The 25,326-nt window shown below is 50.0% G+C and overlaps 1 protein-coding gene across 1 annotated transcript in view; it reads right to left on the bottom strand.

The window, feature by feature from the left end:
• CD96 (CD96 molecule) overlaps positions 1 to 25,074 on the bottom strand; it is a 60,059-nt gene extending 34,985 nt beyond the window's left edge. The window contains exons 1-5 of the mRNA XM_029081835.2: positions 24,855 to 25,074; positions 21,879 to 22,241; positions 9,137 to 9,246; positions 5,785 to 5,989; positions 1,816 to 1,871 (exon numbers count right to left, since the gene is read on the bottom strand). Of these exons, the coding sequence (XP_028937668.1) occupies positions 1,816 to 1,871; positions 5,785 to 5,989; positions 9,137 to 9,246; positions 21,879 to 22,241; positions 24,855 to 24,915 (795 nt within the window). The 5' untranslated portion in view covers positions 24,916 to 25,074. The remainder of the gene's footprint in view (positions 1 to 1,815; positions 1,872 to 5,784; positions 5,990 to 9,136; positions 9,247 to 21,878; positions 22,242 to 24,854) is intronic.
• Between the last annotated feature and the right edge of the window lie 252 nt (positions 25,075 to 25,326).

Here is a 25,326-nt window from a genome sequence, read left to right as displayed (position 1 = left end):
CTCAGTTTCTCCTTCTGCCACCCAGTCTAGGAATGCCCGCTTCCTCCCCGCCATCCTAGCGGCGACAGGGGCATTCGTGAGAGAATGTCCAAAATGTCTTTGGAGGTTCTGGGGTGGAAATCGTACTCCCTTCTGCAAGTTCCAAAGTCCACGAGATAAAAAACGGAAACTAGCGGTGTGGGATTGGTAGATCACGTTATGCTAACAGTCAGCGGGGGCTCAGTGTTGGGAATTCCCACTTCTTCAGCCCCCTGCCCATGTTTGCTCCAAGACCAGGAAGCCCAGACCTCTGACCCGGTGACCTGGTGACAGCTCGGTTTCTGATCAATGCGTCCACTCCCGCTTTAAGCCCAGCCAGCTGAAAGGGTGCGAGAGCGAACCTTGACATTTGGCCAGAACTCTCCTTTCTTAATCTGGGTTTTTGTTGGCCCTGACAAATAAAGGAACTTGTTTTTAAGCTCTGCTGGTTCTTGGGTTTCTCTCTGAAAGAAATTAGGTGAATACAGTCCTTTAGACTGTAAGCTCTTTATGAGCAGGGGATGTGTGTCTACCAATTCTGTTGTATTGTTCTCTTCCAAGCACTTAGAACAGTGCTCCCATCCAAACCCTCCCCGTCCACCTAACTTTCCCATCGCACCACTATCCTCCCTTTCTCTCAAGCCCAAATCTTGGTGTCATCCTCGACTCTTTCAACCTCCATATTCGGTCTGTCGCCGAATCCCGTCAGTTCTTCCTCCACAACAACCCCGGAATCCTCCCCTCCCTCTCCATCCGAACGGCCTCCGTATTAGACCTCCCTGCCTTCAGGCTTTTCCCTCCCCAGACAGTACTTCACCCTCTTGCTCGAAGCGTTATTTTCAAACAGTGATTCAACACATCTCCCCGCTCATCGAAAACCTCCAATAGTTGCCCGTCCATCTCCGCATCCAGCAGAAACTCTACACCATCAGATTCAAGCCAGTCAGTCAACTCTTTCGTCCCTTCCTAGCTCTGCTTCACGTTTCTATTTTAATGTTCCTTGTTACTAAGCACTGGGGTAGAGGTAAAATAATCAGGTCGAACACAGTCCCTCTCCCGTATGGCGCTCCTAGTTTAAGGGAGGAGTATTTTACAGCCGAGATAAGTGATTTGCCTAGGGTCACACAGCAGGCAAGTGGCAGAGCAGGAATCAGAACCCAAGTCCCCTGCTTCGCGAGCCCGTGCTGTTTCCTCTCTCACTACACCCTAACTTGCCTGCTCTCTTTCTCTCGAGCCAACCCACTCACCGAATCTTGTTCTCGTCTTCCCCGTTGGTTACCTCTTGCCTAACCCCACCCTCCTGCCTGGATCTCCCTCCCTCTTCACCCCACAGACCACCACTCTCGCCATCTTCCAGACCCTTCCGAAACCACGTCTTCTCCAGGAGGCCTTTCCCGATCGGCTCATCTCCCCACCCCAAATCCCTCCAGTTGCCACATTAGCACTTCTCCCGGTCATCACTTGGGTATTCAACTCCTCCCCTTAGCCGAGCACTTAAGGACATATATTTATACTCTATTATTTCCTCCTGTCTGCAATTGATTTTTTGTCTGTTTTCCCTGTAAGCTCCTTGAGGGCAGAGATCACGTCTACCAACTATATTATACTTTCCCAAGCACTTGGTACAGTAGTCTTGCTCACAGTACGCACTCAATAAATACTACTGATTGATTGATTGATTAGGCTGTCTCTGCTCCCCCCGGCCCAGTCTAGTTCAGCAAGTATCTTGCTCTTGACATCGCCCAGTAGATACAGGCCTGCAGTAAGTAGACTGTAAAACGCTTAGGGTGTACTCACCCCTCCTAAAAGTCCAGTGGAGGTGTTTTGCTGCGTTATGAAGACTTCTGGTTTAGCTGAAAAGCAAATGCAAAATCCAGTTAGCTTGGTGAGGGCGGAGAGGGGCTCGCTTTTGGTCAACTGTGCTTTAGACTCAGTTGGGTGCTACCGATAGGGCAGGGAATCATGGCATGGATGTCCAGGGAGGAAACCTGTAATAATGATAATAATAATAATTATGGTATTTAAGGGCTTACTCTGTGCCAGGCACTGTACTAAGCACTGGGGTGAACACAAGCAAATCGGGTGGGACGCAGTCCCTGTCCCACATGGGACTCACAGTCTCAATCTTCATTTTACAGATGAGGTAACTGAGGCCCAGAGAGGTAAAGTGACTTGCCCAAAGACACACAGCGGAGGAGCGGCAGAGGTGGGTTAGGAACCGAGGACCTTCCGACTCCCCGGCCCGTGCTCCATCTGCTACGCTAGGCTGCTTGGTGTCTTGTTTTAAGCAGGCTCCCCTTAACAAAAAACCCAAATGCATGACATGAACCTCTCAGAGGCTGGGCGGGGGGAAGCAGCGTGGCCTAGCCGATAGAGTATGGTACTGGCAATCAGAAGGACCTTGGTTCTAATCCCAGCTCCGCCACTTGTCTGCTGTGTGACCTTGGGCAAGACACTTCACTACTCTGGGCCTCAGTTAACCTTATCTGTAAAATGGGGATTAAGGTGTGAGCCCCACATGGGACAGGGACTGTGTCCAGCCCAATTATCATGGGTCTACCCCAGTGCTTCATGCAGTGCTTGGCACATAATAAGCACCTAACAAATAGCGCAGTTGTTATTATTATTACCTTGGCCACGGTATCACCCCAAGAGGCAGACCCGAGGGCTTCTGGGGCACGGGTGGCATGGTTGGTCATACCCCCAGGCCAGGTGGACCTGCCCTGTCCAGTGTGGGGTCATTTGCGCTGCCTCCTGAGCCTGATCCCCTGTGGGGCCCAGCAATTAAGCCTCATCTCCTTCTTACTGTGGATTGATCCAGTTCTGGTTAGCCCTGGTTTGGGGGTGTGGGGGGAACGACCACATGGGGTTTGAGCTGGCTAGGGGGTCCTGGGGCAGAAATTCAATCCCTGTTCTCCCTCCCCCACTGGACTCTGAGCCCCGTGTAGGACAGGGACTGTATCTGATCTAATTAACTTGTACCTACCCCGGTGCTTAACTTAGTGCTCAGCACACAGTAAGTACTTAAACACCACAAATTTTGGGGGGACCTTGGGGGTGGGGACACCCCTTCATTAACCTCTCTCACCCCTTCTTTCTGCCCTGCCCTGTCACGGTGGTGAGGGTGAGGAAGTGAAGCAGAGCCGGAGGTGGAAGGCAGGGGAGGCAACAGGAGGCTGAAGGAGGATCCGGGGACCTCCTTTCGCATATTCTCCTCCAGCCCCCCGGATCCTGATCCTGGAGTGGAGGGAGAGGGACTTTATAGGATGATAATGGGGCTCGACTTGCAGTGGGGCGTCATGAGAGAGGAGAAGTTCTGAGGTTTGGAGAGTTGCTTTCCAGAGTGGGGATCTTGACCTTGATTTGACCTTACTTCCCCTCCCACCCCCATCTCTGGCTCCTCTGCCCTGTGCCCTCTGCCTTTGGGGTTCAATTCAATTCAATCCTATTTAGTGAGCGCTTACTGTGTTCAGAGCACTGTACTAAGTGCTTGGAAGATACAATTCAGCAATAAAGAGAGAGCTGGGCTCTCTTTGCCAACACTCACAGGGGACCGGCTTGGGGAGGAAGATGGGAAGCAAAGGGGACCACCGACTGATCACAGCGGTGTGATGGGGTTGGGGTCGGGGGCAAAGTGAGCAATCAGGAGGCTCCCTCTCCTCGTCTTCTCCTGCTGCTGTCAAGCTGGAATTTCTCGGCCTTCGGGGGGCTTCTTGGGAGAAGCGCTTAGTACAGTGGTTTGCACACAGTAAGCTCTCAATAAATAGGATTGAACGAATGAACAGAGGAGACTGTAGACTGCTATGCTGTCAGATCTTCGAAGGCAGGGATGATGTCCGCTTAAGTGTATTATATTCTCCCAAGTGCACGTAGTAAGCGCTCAATAAATGCCATTGATTGATTGGCTGATCGATTGAGAAGTCCCAGTTCCTAGTCCGGTTTTTCCTTGGAAATTTGGTTTCATTCCTTTTTTCCAATACAACTGTTTGTGTCCTGGATCATAAATGGCTGCCTGTCCTGGAAAAATCCAAGCCTTTTCCAGCTCCCAAGGCCTTGGATAGGAATCCTAACCTTCATTTGTCTTTCCCTTGCTGAGCGAGACCCATTCAGAGTATTCTTGCATTTGCAACATATTCTTCTGTTCATCTTCCCCACTAGAGTGTAAGCTCCTCGTGGACTGGAAATATGCCACTTTTCAATTTTGTATTCTCAAGTGCCTAGTAATAATAATAATAATAGTAATAATAATGATAATAATAGCATTTGTTAAGCACTTGCTAGGTGCCAAGAACTATTCTACGGTTTGGGGTGGATGCAAAATCATCAGGCTCCATATGGAGCTCACAGTCTAAGTAGGAGGGAGCACAGGGATTGAATCTCAGTTTTGCAGATGAGGGAACTGAGGCACAGTTAAATGACTTACCTGAGGTCACACAGCAGGGACATAGTAGAGGCTGGATTAGAACCAGCAGCTGGAGAAGCAGCATGGCTTAGTGGAAAGAGCACGGGCTTTGGAGTCAGGGCTCATGAGTTCGAATCCCAGCTCTGCCATTTGTCAGCTGTGTGACTGTGGGCAAGTCACTTAACTTCTCTGTGCCTCAGTTCCCTCGTCTGTAAAATGGGGATTAAGACTGTGAGCCCCACGTGGGACAACCTGATTCCCCTGTGTCTACCCCAGCGCTTAGAACAGTGCTCGGCACATAGTAAGCGCTTAACAAATACCAACATTATTATTATTATTATTATTAACCCAGGCCCTCTGACTCCCAGGCCTGTGCTGTTTCCACTAAGTCATGCTAGCACACTGAGTCACACTAAGAACGGCTCCTATTACTATCACTGATAATGATAGTGATTGTTAAGTGCCAGGCACTATTCTAAGCACTGGGGTAGAGACAAGGCAGTCAGGTTGGACACAGTTCCCTGTCCCGCACGGGGGTCCCCATCTTAATCCCCATTTTACAGATGAGGTAACTGAGGCCCAGAGAAGTGAAGTGACTTGCTCAAGGTCACACGGCAGACAACGGACGGAGACAGGATTAGAATCCATGACCTTCTGACTCCCAGGCCTGTGCTCTATCCACTATGCCATACTGCCATTGTGGTACTTGCTATGTGTTTTTTAGGTGCCAAGCACTGGGGTGGATTCCGCCCAGTCGCAGCAGATACAATCCCAGTCCAGCTCATTGGCTATTTCATTCCTATTTTAGTGATGAGGAAGCTGAGGCCCAGCGATATGAAGTGACTTGTCCAAGGTCACACAGTGGGCCGGTGGCAGAGCCGGGATTAGAACCCAGGTCTCTAGACTCTCAGTCCTGTGTTCTTTTCACTAGGCCACGCTGCTCCCTGCGGGGACTCTGCAGCCAGCGTGTCAGTCCGAGCTTGGATTGTTGGGGCCAGTTACAGTCCGGAGTTGGGGGGGAGCGATGGAGGAGGGGATGGGTTCTGCTGCTGGGGGCTGGGGCAGTCATTCTCCCCCTCAGACCTGGGGTGGTTGGGACGGTCGCTACGGCCATGGACCCCTTCCCTCTCCCCCCAGGCTTCTGGGGGTAGCGGTCAGGAGATTTCCCCCTCCACCAGGGCAGGTGTAGAGAAGCTAGATAGTGTCGCCATTCTGAATGGGAGTCTGCTTGGGAAGCTGAACCAGCCCCTTTGATTGAAGTGGGAGGGGGCGAGGGTTTGGTGGTGGGGAGGGGCTTCCAGGGCTGGGGTTCGATGTGGGGGTCACACACGGGGGAGCCAACCAAGAGAGGCAGAAAATCTCACCCCAGACTTTGAGCGTGGTGATGCTTTTCAGGACTTTTCCAGAGCGGAGGGTGGCCTGGCAGGTGAACCGGCGATCGTGATCGTGGGTTTGGACGGGCGAGAGGACGAGCCGGTGGTCTTCTCTGAGTCCCAGCCTGTCCCGGGGGAGCTGGGTCTCGATCCGGCTGTCGGGGCCCAGCGGCACTTCCCGAGCCCCATTCTGCTCCTGGGGATAACACCCCTAGGCTTGGTTTTCTGGGATGAACCAAGCCCACCCATGCTGACCACCCAAACTGGGCCCCCTCCCTGATCACCAACGCTTACCCACAGTGATTATCTTCCCTGACTTCCAACACTGACCACCCACACTGGACACCCTACCTGATCACCAGCATTGACCACCCACACTGGGCATCCTCCCCGACCACCAACACTGACCACCAACTCTGATCATCGTCCCTGACCGCCAGTACTGACCATCCACCCCGGGTACTTTCCCTGACTGCCAACAGTGACCACCCACACTGGTCATCCTCCCTGATCACCCACACTGACTACACACACTGGTCACCCTCCCTGGCCACCAACACTGACCCATACACGCTGACCGTCTGCCCAGTGATCCTTAACTGATCATTCCCACTGACTTCCTGCACTGGTCACCTGCACTGAAGTTCCCCCTCCCTGTTCGATTTTAATGTCCGTCTCCCCCTCCACTCTAAACTGTGAGATTCTTGTGAGCGTGGGCTGTGTCTACCAACTCTGTTGTATTGTACTCTCCCACCACAGTTCTCCTTTGGGGGCAGCCGAAAAGCCAATTTGACCATATGAATAGAATGACCACGGGCAATTTCAAACTGGCATTTGCTTGCCCGGGAGTCTCTGAGTAGAAGTTTTCTTTCCAGGACAGGCAGAGCCCGGGGGCATTGGGTAGGGGGGCAGCCAGGGGAACTGTCTTCAGCTCAGCCCCCAGCTCAGTGCTCTCATTCACCTTGGACGCCTCACTATCCCCACCCCAGTCACATGAGTGGGATCTTCCCTCAGGCACTGCCTGAAGAAATAGAGGAAAGTCCTAGAAGCCTTCAGGCTAGAGAAACTGCTCGCTCCTTCCAGGTGAGCCAATCTTGGCCTTAAACATAAGGGCCCGTGCTTGCATTAGACTGTAAGCCCGTCAATGGGCGGGGATTGTCTCTGTTGCCGAATTGTACATTCCAAGCGCCTAGTACAGTGCTCTGCACATAGTAAGCGCTCGATAAATACGATTGAATAAATGAATGCCCTTCACAGGGTCTTTCTTCCCTGCCCTCCTACACTCTCGTTGCCCTCTCTGCCCCACAGAGAGTGTCAGTGGTGCTGGTGATCTTTTGCTAAACCCAGAGGGCTCCTGAGTGACCCCGGGGGCCGGGGAGAAGGCACTTGGCATTTCTCCCAACCCGAGCAGCCAGCCGGAGGGAGCCGGACCGGCTAACTGACCCCCGGGTGCTTCCTGTGCCGTCTGTGGGTTCCGAAGTTACGAGTCACAGGATGGTGTCAGCGACCTGCTGGGGCCCCAGAAGGATCACTGGTCAGAGAAACTGTGGGCATCGGACCTCCCAAGTGACCAGAATGCCCCAAGAAGGATGCCGTGCTGGCATCAGGCCAGGCTGTGCTTCCCAGGTTGCCCCAGTCCCCGGGGTTGTGCCCACTCCTTTCTCTGCCCTTTCCCTGCCCTCTGTTTCTTCTATCTAGGCGGTCTAGCAGCCTAGCCAGGATAGAAAGGAGCAAACATTTTCAGTTGGAGAGCCACCGCTCCCTTGCTTTCACTCACTAGCCACCACTCACTGGCCACCAGTCACTGTCGCCCCTCACTGGCCGTCGACGACTCACTAACCATCATTCACTGACTGCCATTCGTTGATTGCCACTCACTGGCCACCGCTCACTGGCTACCGGTCACCGTCACTATTCGGCTGCCACTTACTGGCCGTCATTCACTGGCTACCACTCACTGTGGCTAAGGCAAGAATGTAAGGGTGTGTGGTGGAGAGGTGGGCACCGAGTCAACCTGACGCCTTTCTCTGCACCCTGGCAGAGAGACCCCACCCCGTCGCCTTATCACCATCCCCCTGTCCCTCCAGGGGTCCTTGCTCCCAGCAATGCTCTGCTCAGGCCAGCTCGGGGGGATTCTACCCTTGGCAGCTCGCAGCCTCCGCAGATTTCAAAAGGTTCCTACAGGTCCCCCTGATCACTAGACTTCCTGAACCGAATAATCTGTGCTGTCTTATCATTTGGATTTATAAAATCTCATTTCTCTCCCCGAAACACCCTCCCTCCTCCTACAGACAATTACTCTCCCCCGTTTAAAGCTTTATTGAAAGCGCATCTCTTCCAAGAAGCCTTCCCTGACTAAGCCCTCCTTTCCTCTTCTCCCATTCCCTTCTTTGTTGCCCTGACTTCCTCCCTTTCCCACTTCCAGTCTCAAAGCGCTTATGTATATATCTGTAACGTATTTATACTAATGTCTGTCTTTCCCTCTAGACTTTAAGCCTGTCGTGGGCAGGGAATGTGTCGTGGGCAGGGAATGTGTCTGTTTATTGTTATATCATACTCTCCCAAGCACTTAGTACAATGCTCTGTACACATTAAGTGCTCAATATATACGAATGACTGACTGACTGACTAACCGTGTCTGTTGCCCAACCCTTTCCCACACTGGATGGGCCCCGGAGAGCTGGGTTCCTCATCTAACTCTCATCTCTGTGTTTTTTCCCAGAGTTTAGTACAGTGCTCTGCACCTAGTGAGAGAGCTAAATAAATTATATCAGATGGCCCCCACAGCAGAGGCTGAGGGCAGAGCTGGGTGCCGACAGCTACTCCTTGGCCCCGGGCCCAAGTGGGCAGAAGCATCGGCTACCACCCTCCAAAAGAGCCATTGCAGCAGTGAGATAATTTTCAGATCTAAACCACTATACAGGGACTTTTTTCTACACCAGAGCCGAATTACAGCCGGTTTTGTTTTCCTTCCACCCAAGCGTCTAACCCTCTTAGAAACTTGTCAGAGTGTGGTCTAATGGATTTGAGATATAGTCACTCCAGTGCTAAATCAAGCTCCAAAACTGGCCTGCTGGGTGACCTTGGGCAAGTTACTTACCTTCTCTGTGCCTCAACTTCCTCATCTGTAAAATGAGGCAGATACCAACTCTCCCTCACCTTTAGATTGCGTGTGATCCGATGATCTCGTCTCTACCCCAGTGCTTGGCCCAAAGTGAGTGCTTTAACAGATAGCCTTGTCGTTATCTGGTGCTCGTCATGGTTCTGGCAGGTCTCCCCCAACTTTGCCATGTTCGGGGCTGCTTGCTTGTCTGCGGGACGGAGACCCGCAGAACTCCCTTACCGTCAGCCACAGGATCGAGGCCCCGAGAAGGTTTTCCGACTTGTCGTCCAGGCAGGGGATTTCCAGGGTCTGGTTGAACTCAGCATCTATCGTTCTGTTGCCTCGCATCTCTGCTGGTCCAAAGGAAACACAATGAAGGATAAGGAAGGAGACAGAGCGATTGGGATCTCTTCTCCCAGCAAGACTTGATGGCTTCCCCAGTGTTCACTCGTCAATCAGTGAATGAAATAATAGTATTTATTGAGCATTTACTATGTGCAGAACACTCTACTAAGCACTTGGGGGAGTACAATACAACAAAATTAGCAGATACGTTCCCTGCCCATAATGAGTTTCTGTCTAGAGGTCTGTCCCTGGCATGTGCAGATTGGTGGAGCCCAGGAGCGGAAGACAGTTTTTTTTTAAATGATATTTGTTAAGTGCTCACTCCATACCAGGCACTGTGCTAAGCGGTAGGGTAGATAAAAGCTAGTCAGGTTTTCTCCGTAGGGAACACAGAACACAGTATCCTTCACACCTTTTAAACCTAAGCTTTTGTCTGAATAATAATAATATTAATATATGGTATGCTAAGTGCTTTACTATGTGCCAGGCACTACAGTAGATACAAGGTAATCAGGTTGGATCACACACGGGGGTCACAGTCATAATCCCCATTTTACGGAGGCACGGAGAGGTTAAGCGACTGGCCCAAAGTCACACAGCAGATAAGCGGTGGAACCAGGATTAGAACCCAGGTCCTTCTACTCCTGGGCCCGGGTTCTATCCACTAGGCCTGCCGATGGTTCATGGCAACTGAAACAATCCTTGAAAGGAAATCTGAATAAAGAGAGATGTCCATGATGACGTTGGTGAAGCAATAACGTAAGTTTACTCTCCACTTTTCCCTATTTTCTGCTGATGTTTATTTAATGTTGACTATGTCCCAAGTAGACTCACGATAATCAGATCGGACAGGGTCTCTGTTCCATAATGGGCTCAGAATCAAAGAAATGAGAGCAGGTTTCTCCATTTTGCAGATGAGGAAACATACCCGGAGAAGTTAAGTCAGTCGGTCAATCGTTTTTATTGAGCGCTTATTCTGTACAGGGCACTGTACTAAGCATCTGGGAGAGTACAATATAACAATCAACAGAAACTTTCCCTGCCCACAACACGCTTAGAATCTAGAGGGGGAGACAGACATTAATAGAAATAAAGAAAATGACAGATATGTACATAAGTGCCGTGTGGCTGGTGTGGGGGGGATGAATAAAGGGAACAAGCCATGGAGATGGAGAAGGGAGTGGGAGAAGAGGAAAGGAGGGCTTAGTTGAGGAAGCCCTCTTGGAGGAGATGCACCTTCAATAAGGCTTTGAAGAGGGGAGAGTAACTGTCTGAAGGATATGAGGAGGGAGGGCGATCCCGGCCAGAGGCGGGACATGGGCGAGGGGTTGGCGGTGAGATGGACAAGATCAAGGTACAATGAGAAGGTTAGCATTAGAGGAGTGAAGCGTGTGGGCTTTACTGTAGTAGAATAGGGAGGTGAGGAAGGAGGGGGCAAGGTGATTGAGTGCTTTAAAGCCAATGATGAGGAGTTGCTGTTTCATGCGGAGGTGGTGGGCAACTACTGGAGGTTCTTGAGGAGCGGGGAAACATACCCTGAACGTTTACTGTAGAAAAATGATCCGGGCAGAAGAGCGAAATATGGAGTGGAGTGGGGAGAGACAGGAGGCTGGGAGGTCGACAAGGAAGCTGATATAGTAACCAAGGTGGGATAAGATAAATGATTGGATTAACGCGGTAGTTTGGATGGAGAGGAAAGGGCAGATTTTAGCGACGCTGCGAAGGTCAAACCAACAGGATTTAGTGGTGGATTGAATACTTGGGTTGAGTGAGAGACGGGAGTCAAGGATAACGCCTAGGTTATGGGCTTGTGAGACAGGAAGGGAAAGTCGGGGGAGGGATAGGTTTGGATGGGAAGATTAGGTCCCACAGTGGCAAAACTGGGAAGAGAACCCAGTTAACCCAACAGCCCGTCCTTTCAGTGGATCAATAGCATTCACTAAGCACTCACTGGGTCCCAGTTATGGAAGCAGCGTGGCTCAGTGGAAAGAGCCCGGGCTTGGGAGTCAGAGGTCACGGGTTCGACTCCCGGCTCTGCCACTTGTCAGCTGTGTGACTGTGGGCGAGTCACTTCACTTCTCTGTGCCTCAGTTACCTCATCTGTAAAATGGGGATTAACTGTGAGCCTCACGTGGGACCACCTGATTACCCTGTATCTCTCCCAGCGCTTAGAACAGTGCTCTGCACATAGTAAGCGCTTAACAAATACCAACATTATTAACTCAGCACTTGAGAGTATAGTAATAATAATAATAATAATGTTGAATAATGTTGAATAATAGTAGAATTAGTAGACATGATCCTTGCCCTTCATCCTTCCACTAGGTGGTGTTGCCTCCCTATTCCAGTAGCCTGACTGAAAGAACATGGGCCTGGGCATCAGAGGACCTGAGTTCTAATTCTACCTCTGTCAATTCCCGGCTGTGTGACCTTGGGCAAATCATTTCTCTGGGTTTTAGTTTTCTCCTAGGAGATTCAATGCCTGTTCTCCCCACTCCCTAGACTTAGAGCTTCATAGAGGACACTGACCGTGTCTTGTATCTATCCCTGCATTTAGTACCTCACATAATAAGTGCTTAACAAATGCTATAATAACTATAATAAGAACTAGTAGAAGTAGTAATATTATTTACCAACTAATCCCTGGGTGCACTGTTCAAAAGCTTAGGAAGTACAAAACAGAATTGACATGCTCCCTGCCCATAAGGATCTTATACTCTAATGGGAAGACAGGTATAAAAATAATTGCAATGAGAGTAATGAGTGATTAATTTAATATGTATTCAATGACTAGATTCTAGACTGTAAGTTCACTGGAGGCAGGGAATGCATCTACAACTCCTAAACACTGGACTCTTTACTCTTTTCACTCTCAACGACCTTAGGACAATTCAACCAACTCCTCTGGGTATCTCCAGATTAAGTTGTTATTGCTGTCGTTTATCTCACCGACCCCACCATGATCCTTCAATCCCCACGGTCCTCTCCTCCCACCATGCTTCCTCTACCCGCTCTGACACCCAACTCCTCTCCTCCCGTCCCATCCCAGTGCTACCTCTAGTCTCCCTCCCCGGCACTGGCCCCCTTCAGCTCGCTCTTTTCCAAACCCTCCACACCCCTTGTGCTGTCCCCTCCCTTACTACTTCCTCCACAATTCAGCCAATTCCCCACAATTCATCGTGGGGAAGCTTCCTTTCATCCTTGACCTGTTCCTGACTCAGTCAGTCCTCTTTCTCACTATCACTGAAACCTAGTTTTCCCCAGGTGACACAGCTCATCCCTGCTGCTCTCTCCAGAGGGGCCTCATCTTCTCCCACTCCCCCAGACTCAATGGAAAAGGAGGAGGTGTTGGCTTCCTTCTTGTGCCCCAGTGCTGCTTTCTCCACTCCAGATTATAGTCAAAGCTATCTACACCCCCCCAGGGGTCACCTCCAATTTTTTTTAACCATTTTGATCCCTCTCACATTCCTTCTTTCTTTTTCCATGCCTACATGATCCTTAGGGACTTCAATATTCATATAGATGTTCATTCATTCAATAGTATTTATTGAGCGCTTACTATGTGCAGAGCACTGTACTAAGCACTTGGAATGTACAATTCGGCAACAGACTATCTCTACCCAATGATGGGCTTACAGTCTGATCGGGGGAGACAGACAGACAAAAACAATAGCAATAAATAGACTCAAGGGGATGTACCCCTCATTAACAAAATAAATAGGGTAATAAAGATATATACAAATGAGCAGAGGAGCACAGTGCTGAGGGGAGGGGAAGGGAGAGGGGGAGGAGCAGAGGGAAAGGGGGAAAAGGGGACTTAACTGAGGGGAGGTGAAGGGGGGCCAGAGAGGCAGCAGAGGGAGCAGAGGGAAAAGAGGAAGCTCAGTCTGGGAAGGTCTCTTGGAGAAGGGGAGCTCTCAGTAGGGCTTTGAAAAGGGGAAGAGAGTTAGTTTGGCGGAGGTGAGGAGGGAGGGCATTCCAGGACAGTGGAAGGACGTGAGCCAGGGGTCGACGGCGGGATAGGCGAGAATGGGGGATGGTGAGGAGGTGAGCGGCAGAGGAGTGGAGCGTGCAGGGTGGGCAGTAGAAAGACAGAAGGGAGGAGAGGTGGGAGGGGGCAAAGTGATGGAGAGCCTTGAAGCCTAGAGTGAGAAGTTTTTGTTTCGTGTGGAGGTTCCTGTTGACCCTTCTGTTGACTGCCTTCTATCAACTCCGCTGGCCTCCTGCTCCACGCCATCTCTCCCACTCACCCCAACTTCGACACACACTTGATCTCATCATCTCTAACCATTGCACAATCTCTCCCCTCCTCAACATTGAAATCTCTCTATCGGACCACAACCTTCTCACTCGCCTCCTCTCCCACACACCTCCTCCCTGTAAATCTGTACTATTCCCCACAGAGATCTCCGATCTTTTAACCCTAACCAGTTTTCTCAAGTTATCATGCCCCACTTAGCCTCCATACCCAAACTACCCTCCTTTGATGACCAAATAGATGCTCTCAACTCCACCCTCTCTACTGAACTCAACTCGCTCGCTCCCCTATCCCTTCGTCGATCTCGTACCACTAGCCCACAGCCCTGAATCGTCCTCACAGCCCGCCTCCTTTGCTCTTGTGCTCTATCCGCAGACCGCTGCTGGCGGAAATCTAAATATCAGGCCGACTTTGTCCACTTCAAGTTTGTCCTTGCATACTTTAACTCTGCCCTCTCCTCTATCTGGCAAAATTATTTCTCCATCCTTATTGACATCCATGCCTATCACCCTCTCCAGTTGTTCTGGATATTTAACTCCCTCTTCCGTCCCCCTGTCCTCCTGCCTACCCCCATCTCTTGCCCCCAGTGACCTGGCTGCCTACTTTATTAAGAAGATTGACACCATCAGGTGTGAGACCCCTGCCTCTAATCAGTCCCTTCCCCTTCCAGCCCTCTCTTCAACTCTACCATCCTTCCCAGGAGTATCTCTAGAGGAGATTCCCTGCCTCCTCTCAAAATCCATCCTTTCCATCTGCACATCTGACCCCATTCCCTCACACCTTATCAAAACTCTCGTCCCCTCCCTTCTCCCCTCCCAGTCATCTTCAGTTGTTCGCTCTCCACTGGCTTCTTCTCCACGGCTTTCAAACACGCCCAGGGCTCCCCTATCCTAAAAAAAATCCTCCCTTGACCCCACGGTTCCCTCCAGTTATCGCCCTAACTCCCTCCTACCATTCCTCTCCAAACAACTTGAGTGAGTTGTCTATATCCACTGTCTCAAATTTCTCTCCTCCAATTCCTTCCTTGACCACCCCCAATCTGGCTTCCGTTACCTTCAGTCCACAGAAACTGCCCTCTCAAAAGTCACCGATGATCTCCTTCTTGCCAAATCCAACAGCCCCTATTCCATCCTAATCCTCCTTGACCTCTCAGATGCCTTGACACTATGGGACCACCCCCTTCTCCTGGAAACGTTATCCAACCTTGGCTTCACTGACTCTGTCCTCTCCTTGTTCTCCTCTTATCTCTCTGGCTGTTCACTCTCAGTATCCTTCTCTGGTTCCTCCTCTACCTCCCACCCCCTAACTGTGGGGGCCCCTCAAGGTTCAGTTCTGGTCCCCTTCTATTCTCCATATACACTCGCTCCCTTGGAGAACTCATTCTCTTCCTTGGCTTCAACTTCCACCTCTATGCGGATGCTCCCCAAATCAACATCTCCAGCCCTGATCTCTCTCCCTCCCCTCAGTCTCTCATTTCTTCTTGCCTTCAATACATCTCTACTTCGATGTCCTCCTGTCACCTCAAGTTTAACACGTCCAAAACAGAACTCCTTATCTTCCCACCCAAACCTTGTCCTCCCCCTGACTTTCCCATCACTGTAGATGGCACCACCATCCTTCTTGCCTCATGAGCCCATAACCTTGGCGTTATCTTTGACTCCTCTCTCTTATTCATTCATTCATTCATTCATTCATTCATTCAATCAATCAATCATATTTATTGAGCATTTACTGTGTGCAAAGCATGGTACTAAGTGCTTGGGAGAGTACAATATATTAACAAACAGACACATTCCTGCCTACAACGAGCTCACAGTCTAAAGGGGGAGACGGACATTAATATAAATACATAAATGAATAAATTACAGAAATATACATATGTGCTGTGGGGATGGGAGGGAGGATGCATGAAGGAGCAAGTAAAAGCGGTACAGAAGGGCGTGAGAGAAGAGGAGAGGAGGGTTTAGTCAGGGAAGGCTTCTTGGAGATGTGCTTTCAATACGGTTTTGAAGTGGGGGAGAGCAATTATCTGTCCGATATGAGAAGGGAGGACGTTCCAGGCCAGAGGTAGGATGTGGGTGAGAGATTGGTGGCGAGATAGACGAGATGGAGGTCAGTGAGAAGATTAGCGTTAGAGGAACCCACATATTCAACCCACGTATTCAATCCATCACCAAATCCCGTCGGTCCCACCTTCACGATATCGTTAAAATCCACGCTTTCCTCTCCATTCAAACTGCTACCACATTAAAACAGTCATTCATCCTATCCCACCGGGATTACCGCATCAGCCTCCTTGCTGATCACCCCACTCTAGTCCATATTTCACTCTGCTGCCCGGATAATTTTCTAGAAAAACGTTTGGGACAGGTTTCCCCACTCCTCAAAATACTCCATTGGTTGCCCATCCACCTCTGCATCAAACAAAAACTCCTCACTATTGGCTGTAAAGCACTTAATCACTTTGCCCCCTCCTACCTCACCTCGCTTCTCTCCTACTACAATCCAGCCCCCACACTTCGCTCCTCTAATGTTAACCATTTCACCGTGCCTCCATCTCACCTATCTCGCAGCCAACCCCTCGCCCACCTCCTGCCTCTGGCCTGGAACGCCCTCTCTCCTCAAATCTGACGATTACTCTCCCCACCTTCAAAGCCTTATTGAAGTCACATCTCCACATCTCCTCCTTCATTAAGCTCTCTTTTCCTTTTCTTCAACTCCCTTCTGTGTTGCCCTGACTCGCTCCCTTTATTCATTCACAGCACTTACGTACATAGCTGTAATTTATGTATTTTTATTAATATCTGTCTCCCCCGCTCTAGACTGTTAAGCTCACTGTAGGCAGGGAATGTGTCTCTTCGTTGCTGAAATGTACTCTCCCAAGTGCTTAGTATGGTGCTCAATTCATTAATTCATTCAATCACATTTATTGAGCACTTAGTGCGTGCAGAGCACCATACTAAGCACTTGGAAAGTACAATTTAATAACAAAGAGAGACAATCCCTGCCCACAGTGAGCATACAGTCTAGAGCGGGGGAGACAGACATCAAAACAAGTAAACAGGTATCAATAGCATCAATATAAATAGAATTACAGATATATATATAAACAACAGAACAAGTAGACAGACATTACTATACATAAATAGAATTATAGATATGTACATATATATACAGGTACTGTGGGTTGGGGAGAGGGGCTAGAGCAAAGGGGGTGATTCGGGATGATGGGGGAAAAGGAGCTGAGGAGAAGGGGGCCTTAATCTGGGCAAGACTAAGACCTCCTGGAGGAGGTGAGCCTTCAGTAGCGGTTTGAAGGGGAGAAGTGTGATTGTTTGGTGGACTTGAAGAGGGAGGGCGTTCCAGGCCAGAGATAGGATGTGGGCCACGTGAGAACGAGGCACAGTGAGGAGGTTACTGGCAGAGGAGCAGACTGTTTGGGCCGGGCTGCGGAAGGAGAGAAGGGAGGTGAGGTAGGAGGGAGCAAGGTGATGAAGAGTTTTGAAGCCAAGAGTGAGGGGTTTTTGCTTGACAAGGAGATTGATAGGCAATCACTGGAGATTTTTGAGGAGAGGGGTGACATGCCCAGAACGTTTCTGTAGAAAGATAATCCGGGCAGCAGAGCGAAGTATAGTAAGTATGAAGTGAGAAGAGACAGGAGGTTGGGAGATCAGAAAGGATACTGATGCAGTAATCCAGTTGGGATAGGATGAGTGTTTGTACTAATACGGTAGCGGTTTGGATGAAGAGGAAAGGGAGGATCTTGGCTAGGTTGTGAAGGTGAGACTGGCAGGTTTTGGTGACGGATTGGATGTGTGATGTGAATGAGAGAGCGGAGTCAAAGATGACACCAAGCTTGTGGGCTTGTGAGACGGGAAGGATGGCACAACGGGAAAGTTAGGGAGAGGACAGGGTTGGGGAGGGAAGATAAAGAGCTCAGTCTTGGACACGTTGAGTTTTAGTTGGCAGAAGGACACTAAGGTGGAGATGTCCCGAAGGCAGGAGGAGATGCGAGCCTGGAAGGAGGGAGAGAGAACACGGGAGGAGATATAGATTGATTTAAATATATCACTCAAAAATAGGGTTGAGGAGGGATAGAAATCAGTCCATAAGTGCTAGTGATAGCTGGTAAGTTAGTATGACTATTTGGGAAAAGGCTTATTGAAGATGGAATTTTAGGAGGACTTGGAATTTGGGGAGAGCTGGGGTCTGTTGGCCCTAGGGAGGGACAGAGTTTTAGGATGGAGGAAGAGCATGGGTGAGGGGATGGAGACACGATAGTGAGGTAAAGTAGGAGGGTAGTTTGAGTGGGGGAGGACCAGATGGAGAGAGCAGATATGTAACATGGAGTGAGGTAAAGGAAAAGCCTTGATGCTGAGGGTGAGGAGTTTTTGCTTTTTTTATTGCATTTTTTAAGCCTTTACTATGTGCACTGTATCAAGTGCTAGGGTAGATACAAACTAATCAGGTTGGATACACTCCAAGTCCCACTTGGGGCCCACAGTCTTAATCCCCATTTTACAGAAGAGGTAACTGAAGTGGCCAGAAGGTCACACAGCAGACCAGTGGTGAAGCCAGGATTAGTACCTGAATCTCATGACCATATCTCACAACCACAAGGCCACGCTGATGAGTTCCTAAGACGGGCTCCCAGGCCCACACTCTCTCCACGATGCCACGGTGCTTCCCTCAGAACAAAATCCATTTTGGAGTCTGTACCCAGACTCTTCCTCCTAAACTCTCTGATAGGAAAATTTGAGACAAAGTTTTCTGGGATCCAAATTGGAAGACCTCCTTATCCAAAATAGTAAATGGAAGATTTAAATCCCACTTATAGGAACTCCCCATCTTCCCCCCTAAACTCACTCCTAATTTTGCAACCTCGGTCTATAACCCCATCCTGCCAGTCTCAGAGACCCCCAACTTCACTCAGCAAAGGCCTCAGTTTCCAAGCTCTAGTTGTAGTGCAGCTTGACTATGGCATCAGCCTCCTCGTTGGTCTCCCGGCCTCTAGCCTCTCTCCCCTCTGCTATGTACTACAAGCTGCTGCCCTGATCATCTTCTCAAAGGATCTTTGGACTCCCATCTCTCCACCGGTGGCTTCCCAGATCTCACTCCATCAAGTGTGGCCTACCGAATAGACCACAGGATTGGGACATGCAAGTAAGCATGTAACACATACCCCCACCTCCCCTCCCCACCAAAAGGGACCAGGAATGGATAATCTTTTCAAGGCTTGGGGTGTTGCTTACAAACAGCAGTTTCTTACAAACAGCAGCAAACCATCTCTGATTCCAGAGTAATCACAGTCCTTAGCCTTATATTCTGTGGAAATGGGAGCCCCATGCTGGACAGAGACTGTGTCCAATATGATTTGTTCCTACCCCGGAGCTTAAAACAGTGTTTGACACATAGTAAGGACTTAACAAATACCATAAAAAAGGAAGTGCCCAGGCTGGGAGTGGGATCACAGCAGAAGTAGGGCCTCAAACACTTTCCCAGAATCCCAGCTCCCAGCCGGGAACGGGACTGGGGGATGTCTTTTCAGATAGTCCACAGCAGAGCTGACCTGGGTCGGCTTGGGAGGGTGGTGTGGCCCCCGCGGAGAGATGGAGGGCGGGGGAGCCAGGTGACAGAGTAAAAGTTCAAAGAGATGAGAATAAAGGAAATATTGTGCAGCATGCAGAGGAAGAGGGCTTCAAAAGACATGAGGTCAGGAAACAAACAGGAAGAGAGAGCTAAGATGACAAACTTCTGCCACAAGAGCAGCTTGCAAAGTACCTTGTGTCTTGTGTCTGTGTCTTGTTAGCCTTGGCAATCTCGATGGGGGCTGAGGGTCCCCCAGGGAGCGGGCCCTGCTCTGTCACCCTAGGGAGGGAGCAGGCTCGACATCCTGTCACTCCAGCGCTTAGTACAGTGCCTGGCATTTGGTAAGCACTTAACAAACACCACAGGTCTTCTTCTTCTTCTTATTACCCCAGGAAGGGAGCAGGACTGAAACCCTGTCACTCCAGCACTTAGAACAGTGGCTGGCATATAGTAAGTGCTTAACAAATACCATATTATTATTATTATTACTATTATTGTTGTCCCAGGGAGGAAACAGGCCTGATACCCTGTCACTCCAACGCTTAGTACAGTGTCTGGCATAAGTACCATAACAAGCTCCTTAATTATAATTATTATTAGTATCCCAGGGAGGGAGCTGGACTGACACCATGTCACCCAGGTCATCCCTCTGCCATTCTCAGGGCATGTGATCGGATCTCCGGTCAACCTGAGGAGTTAGTCCTGCCTTCTGACCTTCCTGGGGATCAACAAATCTTGTGAGGGAAAACTGCTGCCTTCAGGAAGCAAAGAAAAAACGTCAGAAAGCTGCTGTTCCCCTGACTCCAGGGGAATAGAGTGTCACTGTGGCTCCCCAGGGGTGATTCCCCCATGTCAGAGACCCCTGCATCTACCCAGCGGATCAGTCAATCAATCAATCAATCATCAATCATATTTGTTGAGGGCTTACTATATGCAGAGCACTGTCCTAAGTGCTTGGGAGAGTACACTATATCAGAGGTCTAATGAGAGCCTCCATGCTCTTCCCTGTTGCAGACTGATGCATCTCCAAGAAAGATGCAATGGGATTCATTACTTTCACTATGCGCTAAGCACCGTGCTAACGTAGCTATAAAATAGATGAGACACAGTCTCTGATCCACATAGATCTCACAGCCTAAGAAGTAGGAAGACCAGGAATCTTATTCCCCCTGTTTTAGCCTCATTTTATCTTATTTCCATTCCCTTAATCCCACAGTGCAACAGAGGTTAAGTGTCTTGCCAAAGCTCACACAGCAGACCATGGCAGAGCTGGGACTGGAACCCAGATTTCCTGGCTCCCAATTCCATGCTCCATGAGGGCTAATGGAAAGGTTTCAGGATTGGGATTGCGCATAGCGGGCAATTTGGGAATTTTGGCTGCAGGAATGGGAATCCAGAATGTGGAGCTAGTAATTGCTTCTAGCTCCCTTGCCCGGTCCTGTCCGGCCAGCCTTTGGCACCTCAGAGGGCAGAGCTGCTGGCGATTCAGACGGTGGAGGTGGGGGGCTAGCCGAGAGTTCCCTTCTAGGGGGCAGACTGAGGCCCTTCTTTCAACTTCCAGCCCAAACAGCCACGTTCCTCCTTTGGAGGCAGCTGAGAGCAAAAGGATGAGCCACAGCCTCAGGAGGAGCTCTTGGCCAAAAGAAGGCTCCATCCACCTCCTGACCTGTGACCCAGGGTCACCTGGCCGGGCTCTCCAAGCATCAGCCACTCACCCCCACCACTCTTCAGTTCGCCTCTCGGTACACGGGTGACTGGATGTAGGCTGTCTTGGCATGACTGGAGTCCTGGCCCGGTTACTGTTTCCCTCCTCCCTCCACCCTCTCCAAGTCCCACCACCCTCCCAACCCAGGGACACCAGGGTCTCTTCTCCAGCCCACCCTGTCCCATCCTGTCCCCATGCCCAGGCGGACCTCCATGCCACCTCTCATGACATCTCGTCTAGAGGAGGAGTTCCAGCTTGGGCACGTCACCCTCACTGCAGAGACCTTGGCAGGGCAGGCAGGGTATTGGGGCTCAGGACTGTGCCAAGAGCAAGTAATAATAATAATAATGATAATGACAATAATAATGCCACTTATTAAGCACTGGGCCAAGCACTGTACTAAGCGCTGGGATGGATACAAGGGAATCAGGTCAGACACAGTCCCCGCCCACAAGGGACTCACAGTCTAAGGGGGAAGGAGGACGGGTATTTCACCCTCATTTAGCGGATGTGGAAACTGTGGCAAACAGAAGATATGCGGCATGCCCAAGGTCAGATTGCAGGGCTGTGTTGGAGCCGGAATTAGAACCCAGGTCCTCTGGCTCCCAGGCCTCTGCTTGTTCCATTAGGTCACGCTGCTGTTCATTCAATTCATTCATTCAATAGTATTTATTGAGCGCTTACTATGTGCAGAGCACTGTACTAAGCGCTTGGAATGTACAAGTCGGCAACAGATAGAGACAGTCCCTGCCCTTTGAAGGGCTTACAGTCTAATCGGGGGAGAGGGGCAGACAAGAACAGTGGCAATAAATAGAGTCAAGGGGAAGAACATCTCATAAAAAGAGTGGCAAATAAATAGAATCAGGGTAATGTACATCTCATTAAGCAAAATAAACAAAATAAATAGGGTGCGGTTCTTCTTCCCTGTTTTCCTCGAGACCGTAAACCTTTTGTAAGCAGCGAACATGTTTACCAACTCTGTTGTACTGTACCCTCCCAAGCGCTTAGTAGAGAGCTCTGCACACTGAAACCTCCCCACAGATACCACCGAGTTGCCGAGGCAGCAGGGGCCGGGCACAGCTTACCTTCGGCTTGGACATGGAGGTTTTTGATGATAGTCCAGATCCCCGTGGGGAAGGTCGTGATGCTGCACTTGTACTTCCCACTCAGAGACGACGACACGTTCCTCAGGTGCAAAACCCATTCGGCTCCCCCCGCGGAAGTCCGGCTAAACGTGACGGAGGAGGTGCAGGAATTCTTGGCGAAGCCATCACAGTAGAAGCCGAGGTTGGGGTGGTGCACCGCGATCAAGGCCTCTCTGTCGGTGATCACGTCCCACTGGGCCTGGACCAGTTGGATTTCCTTCTGAATGTGACACGTCAGGTCGACATCCTTGCCCGGCGAGGCGTAGACGTCTTCGACTTGGTGAGCCTGTCCCTTCGGGAGCCCTGAGGGGAGGACGAGGTCCGTCAGAGGTCATTGGACGGGGCAAAGCGGGGAAAGGACAGAGCAGACAGAAGAGGGCTGGCTCAGGGATGTCCGACACCTGGAGTAGAACAAGGGAAGGGATAACTTTCCCTAGACACCGAAGGCGAAGGGCCAAGGGAAACAATAATAATAACCATGATATTTGTTAAGCGCACATTCTATGCCAAGCACTGTTTTAAGCACCGGGGTAGATACAAGGTAATTAGGTTGTCCCACGTGGGGCTCACAGTCTTCATCCCCATTTTACAGATGAGCTAACCGAGGCACAGAGAAGGTAAGTGACTTGCCCGAGGTCACACAGGAGACAAGTGGTGGAGCCAGAATTAGAACCCATGACCTCTGACTCCCAAGCGAAGCAGGAAATGTGAAGATTCAGGAAAAGAGCCGAGGAGCCGTAGAAATGACGTGACTGACTAGAGGTGCCACATTTCCAGACTCTGCCCCTCTTACAGAATTTCCTTCCTCACCGATGCCGGCCTTGCTTTGTCTGTAAACTGGCAGGCTGGATTGTCTTCCTGACTGTAAGATCGTAGTGGGGAGGGAACGTATCTATGGAATTGGAATTGTTCTGCACACCCTAAGTGCTCAATAAGTACCATCGATTGATTAACACTGGGGTTTAGTGGCTTGCGGCCTTGGGTCTTAGGCTAAGGGGGCCCCAGTAAGGAAATGCATTTCTATTTCCCTATCCTTAATCTCTTTTAATGTCTGTCTCCCCATCTAGACTGTAAGATCCTTGTGAGCGGGGATCAAGTCCACCTCTCCAGCTGCTTAGGATAGTACAGAGTGTTGAACAAATACTAAATTATTATTGTACTCTCCCAAGCGGTTAGTACAGCACACAGTAAAGCACTCAATAAATACTATTATTGACACATATAATGGTGGTTGTGGGGATGACCCAGCAGCTCCTGAAGAGGCAGCATTCCAGGAGGACTTTGAGAACAGAGGGATTGGGTGATGGTAAGAGATTGTAAATGTCCTCTAGACTGTAAGATCACCGTGAGCAGGGAATGCGTCTGTTTATGGACGTATTACACTTTCCCAAGTGCTTCATACAGTGCTCTGCACACGGTAAGCTCTCCATAAATACCACTGATTGATTGATCGACGGGACGAGCCTGGAGCCTGACGGGTAGGATGGGAGGCGTCCCTGAGGTGAGTTCTGCAGCTTGACCCGAGCCCCGGGCCCAGATTTTTCCGTTTGGCTCAGTGTGGTCACATACCGGGGCGAGACCCAGGAACCCTTTTGTCTCCTTTCGTTCTCACCCTAAGCAGCTGCTTCCTGTGCGGAGAGGAATCTAACCTACTCAGATCTCACTTCAGCCTGCCCAAGGGCCATGTCTTACCCAGAAAGGACTGAAATGGCTCTCCGAGAAAAAGTTTCCACTGAGAGATATTTTTGACCGGAGGAACGGCTGGTCTTTGGAGAGCTGAGTGCGGCTTAATCAATAGCGGCTGCATAGCAACGCCGATAAGGTGATTAGAATAAGAAAGTCTTCTTAAATGCAGCATAATAGTTCATTGCTAAGGAACTGAGCATCTTTGTACAATTTAAACATCTTTCTGTCTCTGTTTGTCATTCCATCTCACTCTCACTCGTCCTCACCAGGATATTCCTCTGAAACAAGAACAATATTCTTGTGACTCATCCATCAGATGCTCCTCTCTCAGGGATACTTGCTATGTGGGGAAGGGCGTTTTTTTCTAAGAAAAAGAGACTTAAGGGGAGAAAAGAAGTGTCACAGAGGTGACACTGAGTACACTTATCCTCCCAATTTGGCCAAATGTTTCTTGATGGTCCGCTGGACGGGATCTTACATTACCTTCTCTCGGCAAGGTCAGGGAAAATTTTTACAACAGTAATTGTGGTATTTGTTAAGCGCTTACTGTATGCCAGGTACTGTACTAAGCACTGGGGTGGACACAAGCAAATTGGGTTGGCACAATCTCTGTCCCGTGTGGGGTTCCCGGTCTCAATCCCCATTTTACAGATGAGGTAACTGAGGCACGGAGAAGCACAGTGACTTGCCCAAGGCCACATAACAGACAAATGGCAGAGCCAGGATTAGAACCCATACCTTTCTGACTCCCAGGCCTGAGCTCTATCCCCTGTGCCATGCTGCTTCCTGAGCAGGGGGGCTTGATTCATCCCTTTCTGCCCCTGCTAGATTGAGCTCGGATGGAAAAATCAACACCGCTGATGCCGGCTTGAGAGGTCCCTTAAAAGCGTTCAGCCGGGACCCAGGGGGTTCTGATTTTAGCCAAGACACCCTTGCGAGACAAGTGGTGAAAAGCCACATCTGTCTTTCCAGAGAACTCGACCGGGGACTTCTTAAGTGCCAAGTGCATCTCCTCCTTAGGGATTGGTTTAAATCAGCTCGGATGGATCAATCAATCGAATGTTGGTATTTATTGAGTGTTTACTCTGTGCAGGCAGTGTATTAGGCCGTTGGAGAATGCAATACAATAGAGTTGGTTGGCACGTCCACTGCCCACAAGGACCTTACGTCAGTACCTTAAGAATTCGGTCCTAGAGAAAGACAAGAGATAGCTGTGCGGGTAGAGCTTACCCCTGATCGGGTGTAACTGGAGGAAGAGACATGAGGCCAAGATGGTCCAGCTTGTGTCCATGTTGTCCCTGCTGTCCTCACACACATGTCTCCATTGTGGTCAGTGAACTCTCTCCACGAAGGGAAGAGAGGCGAGGAAGCTCAGGGCTGGCATATGTCTGCATCGGATCCGCTTCGCAGTTTGACAGCATGCCAGGAAATGAAATGTCGGCAGGAAAGAGATGTGGTTTGAAGATAGAGCCGCCCCTCGTCAGTGACGAGACCCTGAGAGAATGGAAAGAAGGAGATCTAGTCTATCTGAAATCGCCTTGCTCGTCTGAAATCATTTTGTTTCCCCATTCCGGACCTCCTGGTTAGAGCTAGCAATTAAAATTGTTTAGCAACACCCTCGGCCCGGGAAACGACAAATTGTGATCTGAACACAGAGGTGCTGCCTTACCAAAACACCGCTTGACCAGCATGGGAAACAGTG

The sequence above is a fragment of the Ornithorhynchus anatinus genome, chromosome 17 (genome assembly GCF_004115215.2).
Source record: "Ornithorhynchus anatinus isolate Pmale09 chromosome 17, mOrnAna1.pri.v4, whole genome shotgun sequence".
NCBI lineage: Eukaryota > Metazoa > Chordata > Mammalia > Monotremata > Ornithorhynchidae > Ornithorhynchus > Ornithorhynchus anatinus.
This window is presented reverse-complemented; position numbering and strand designations above follow the sequence as displayed.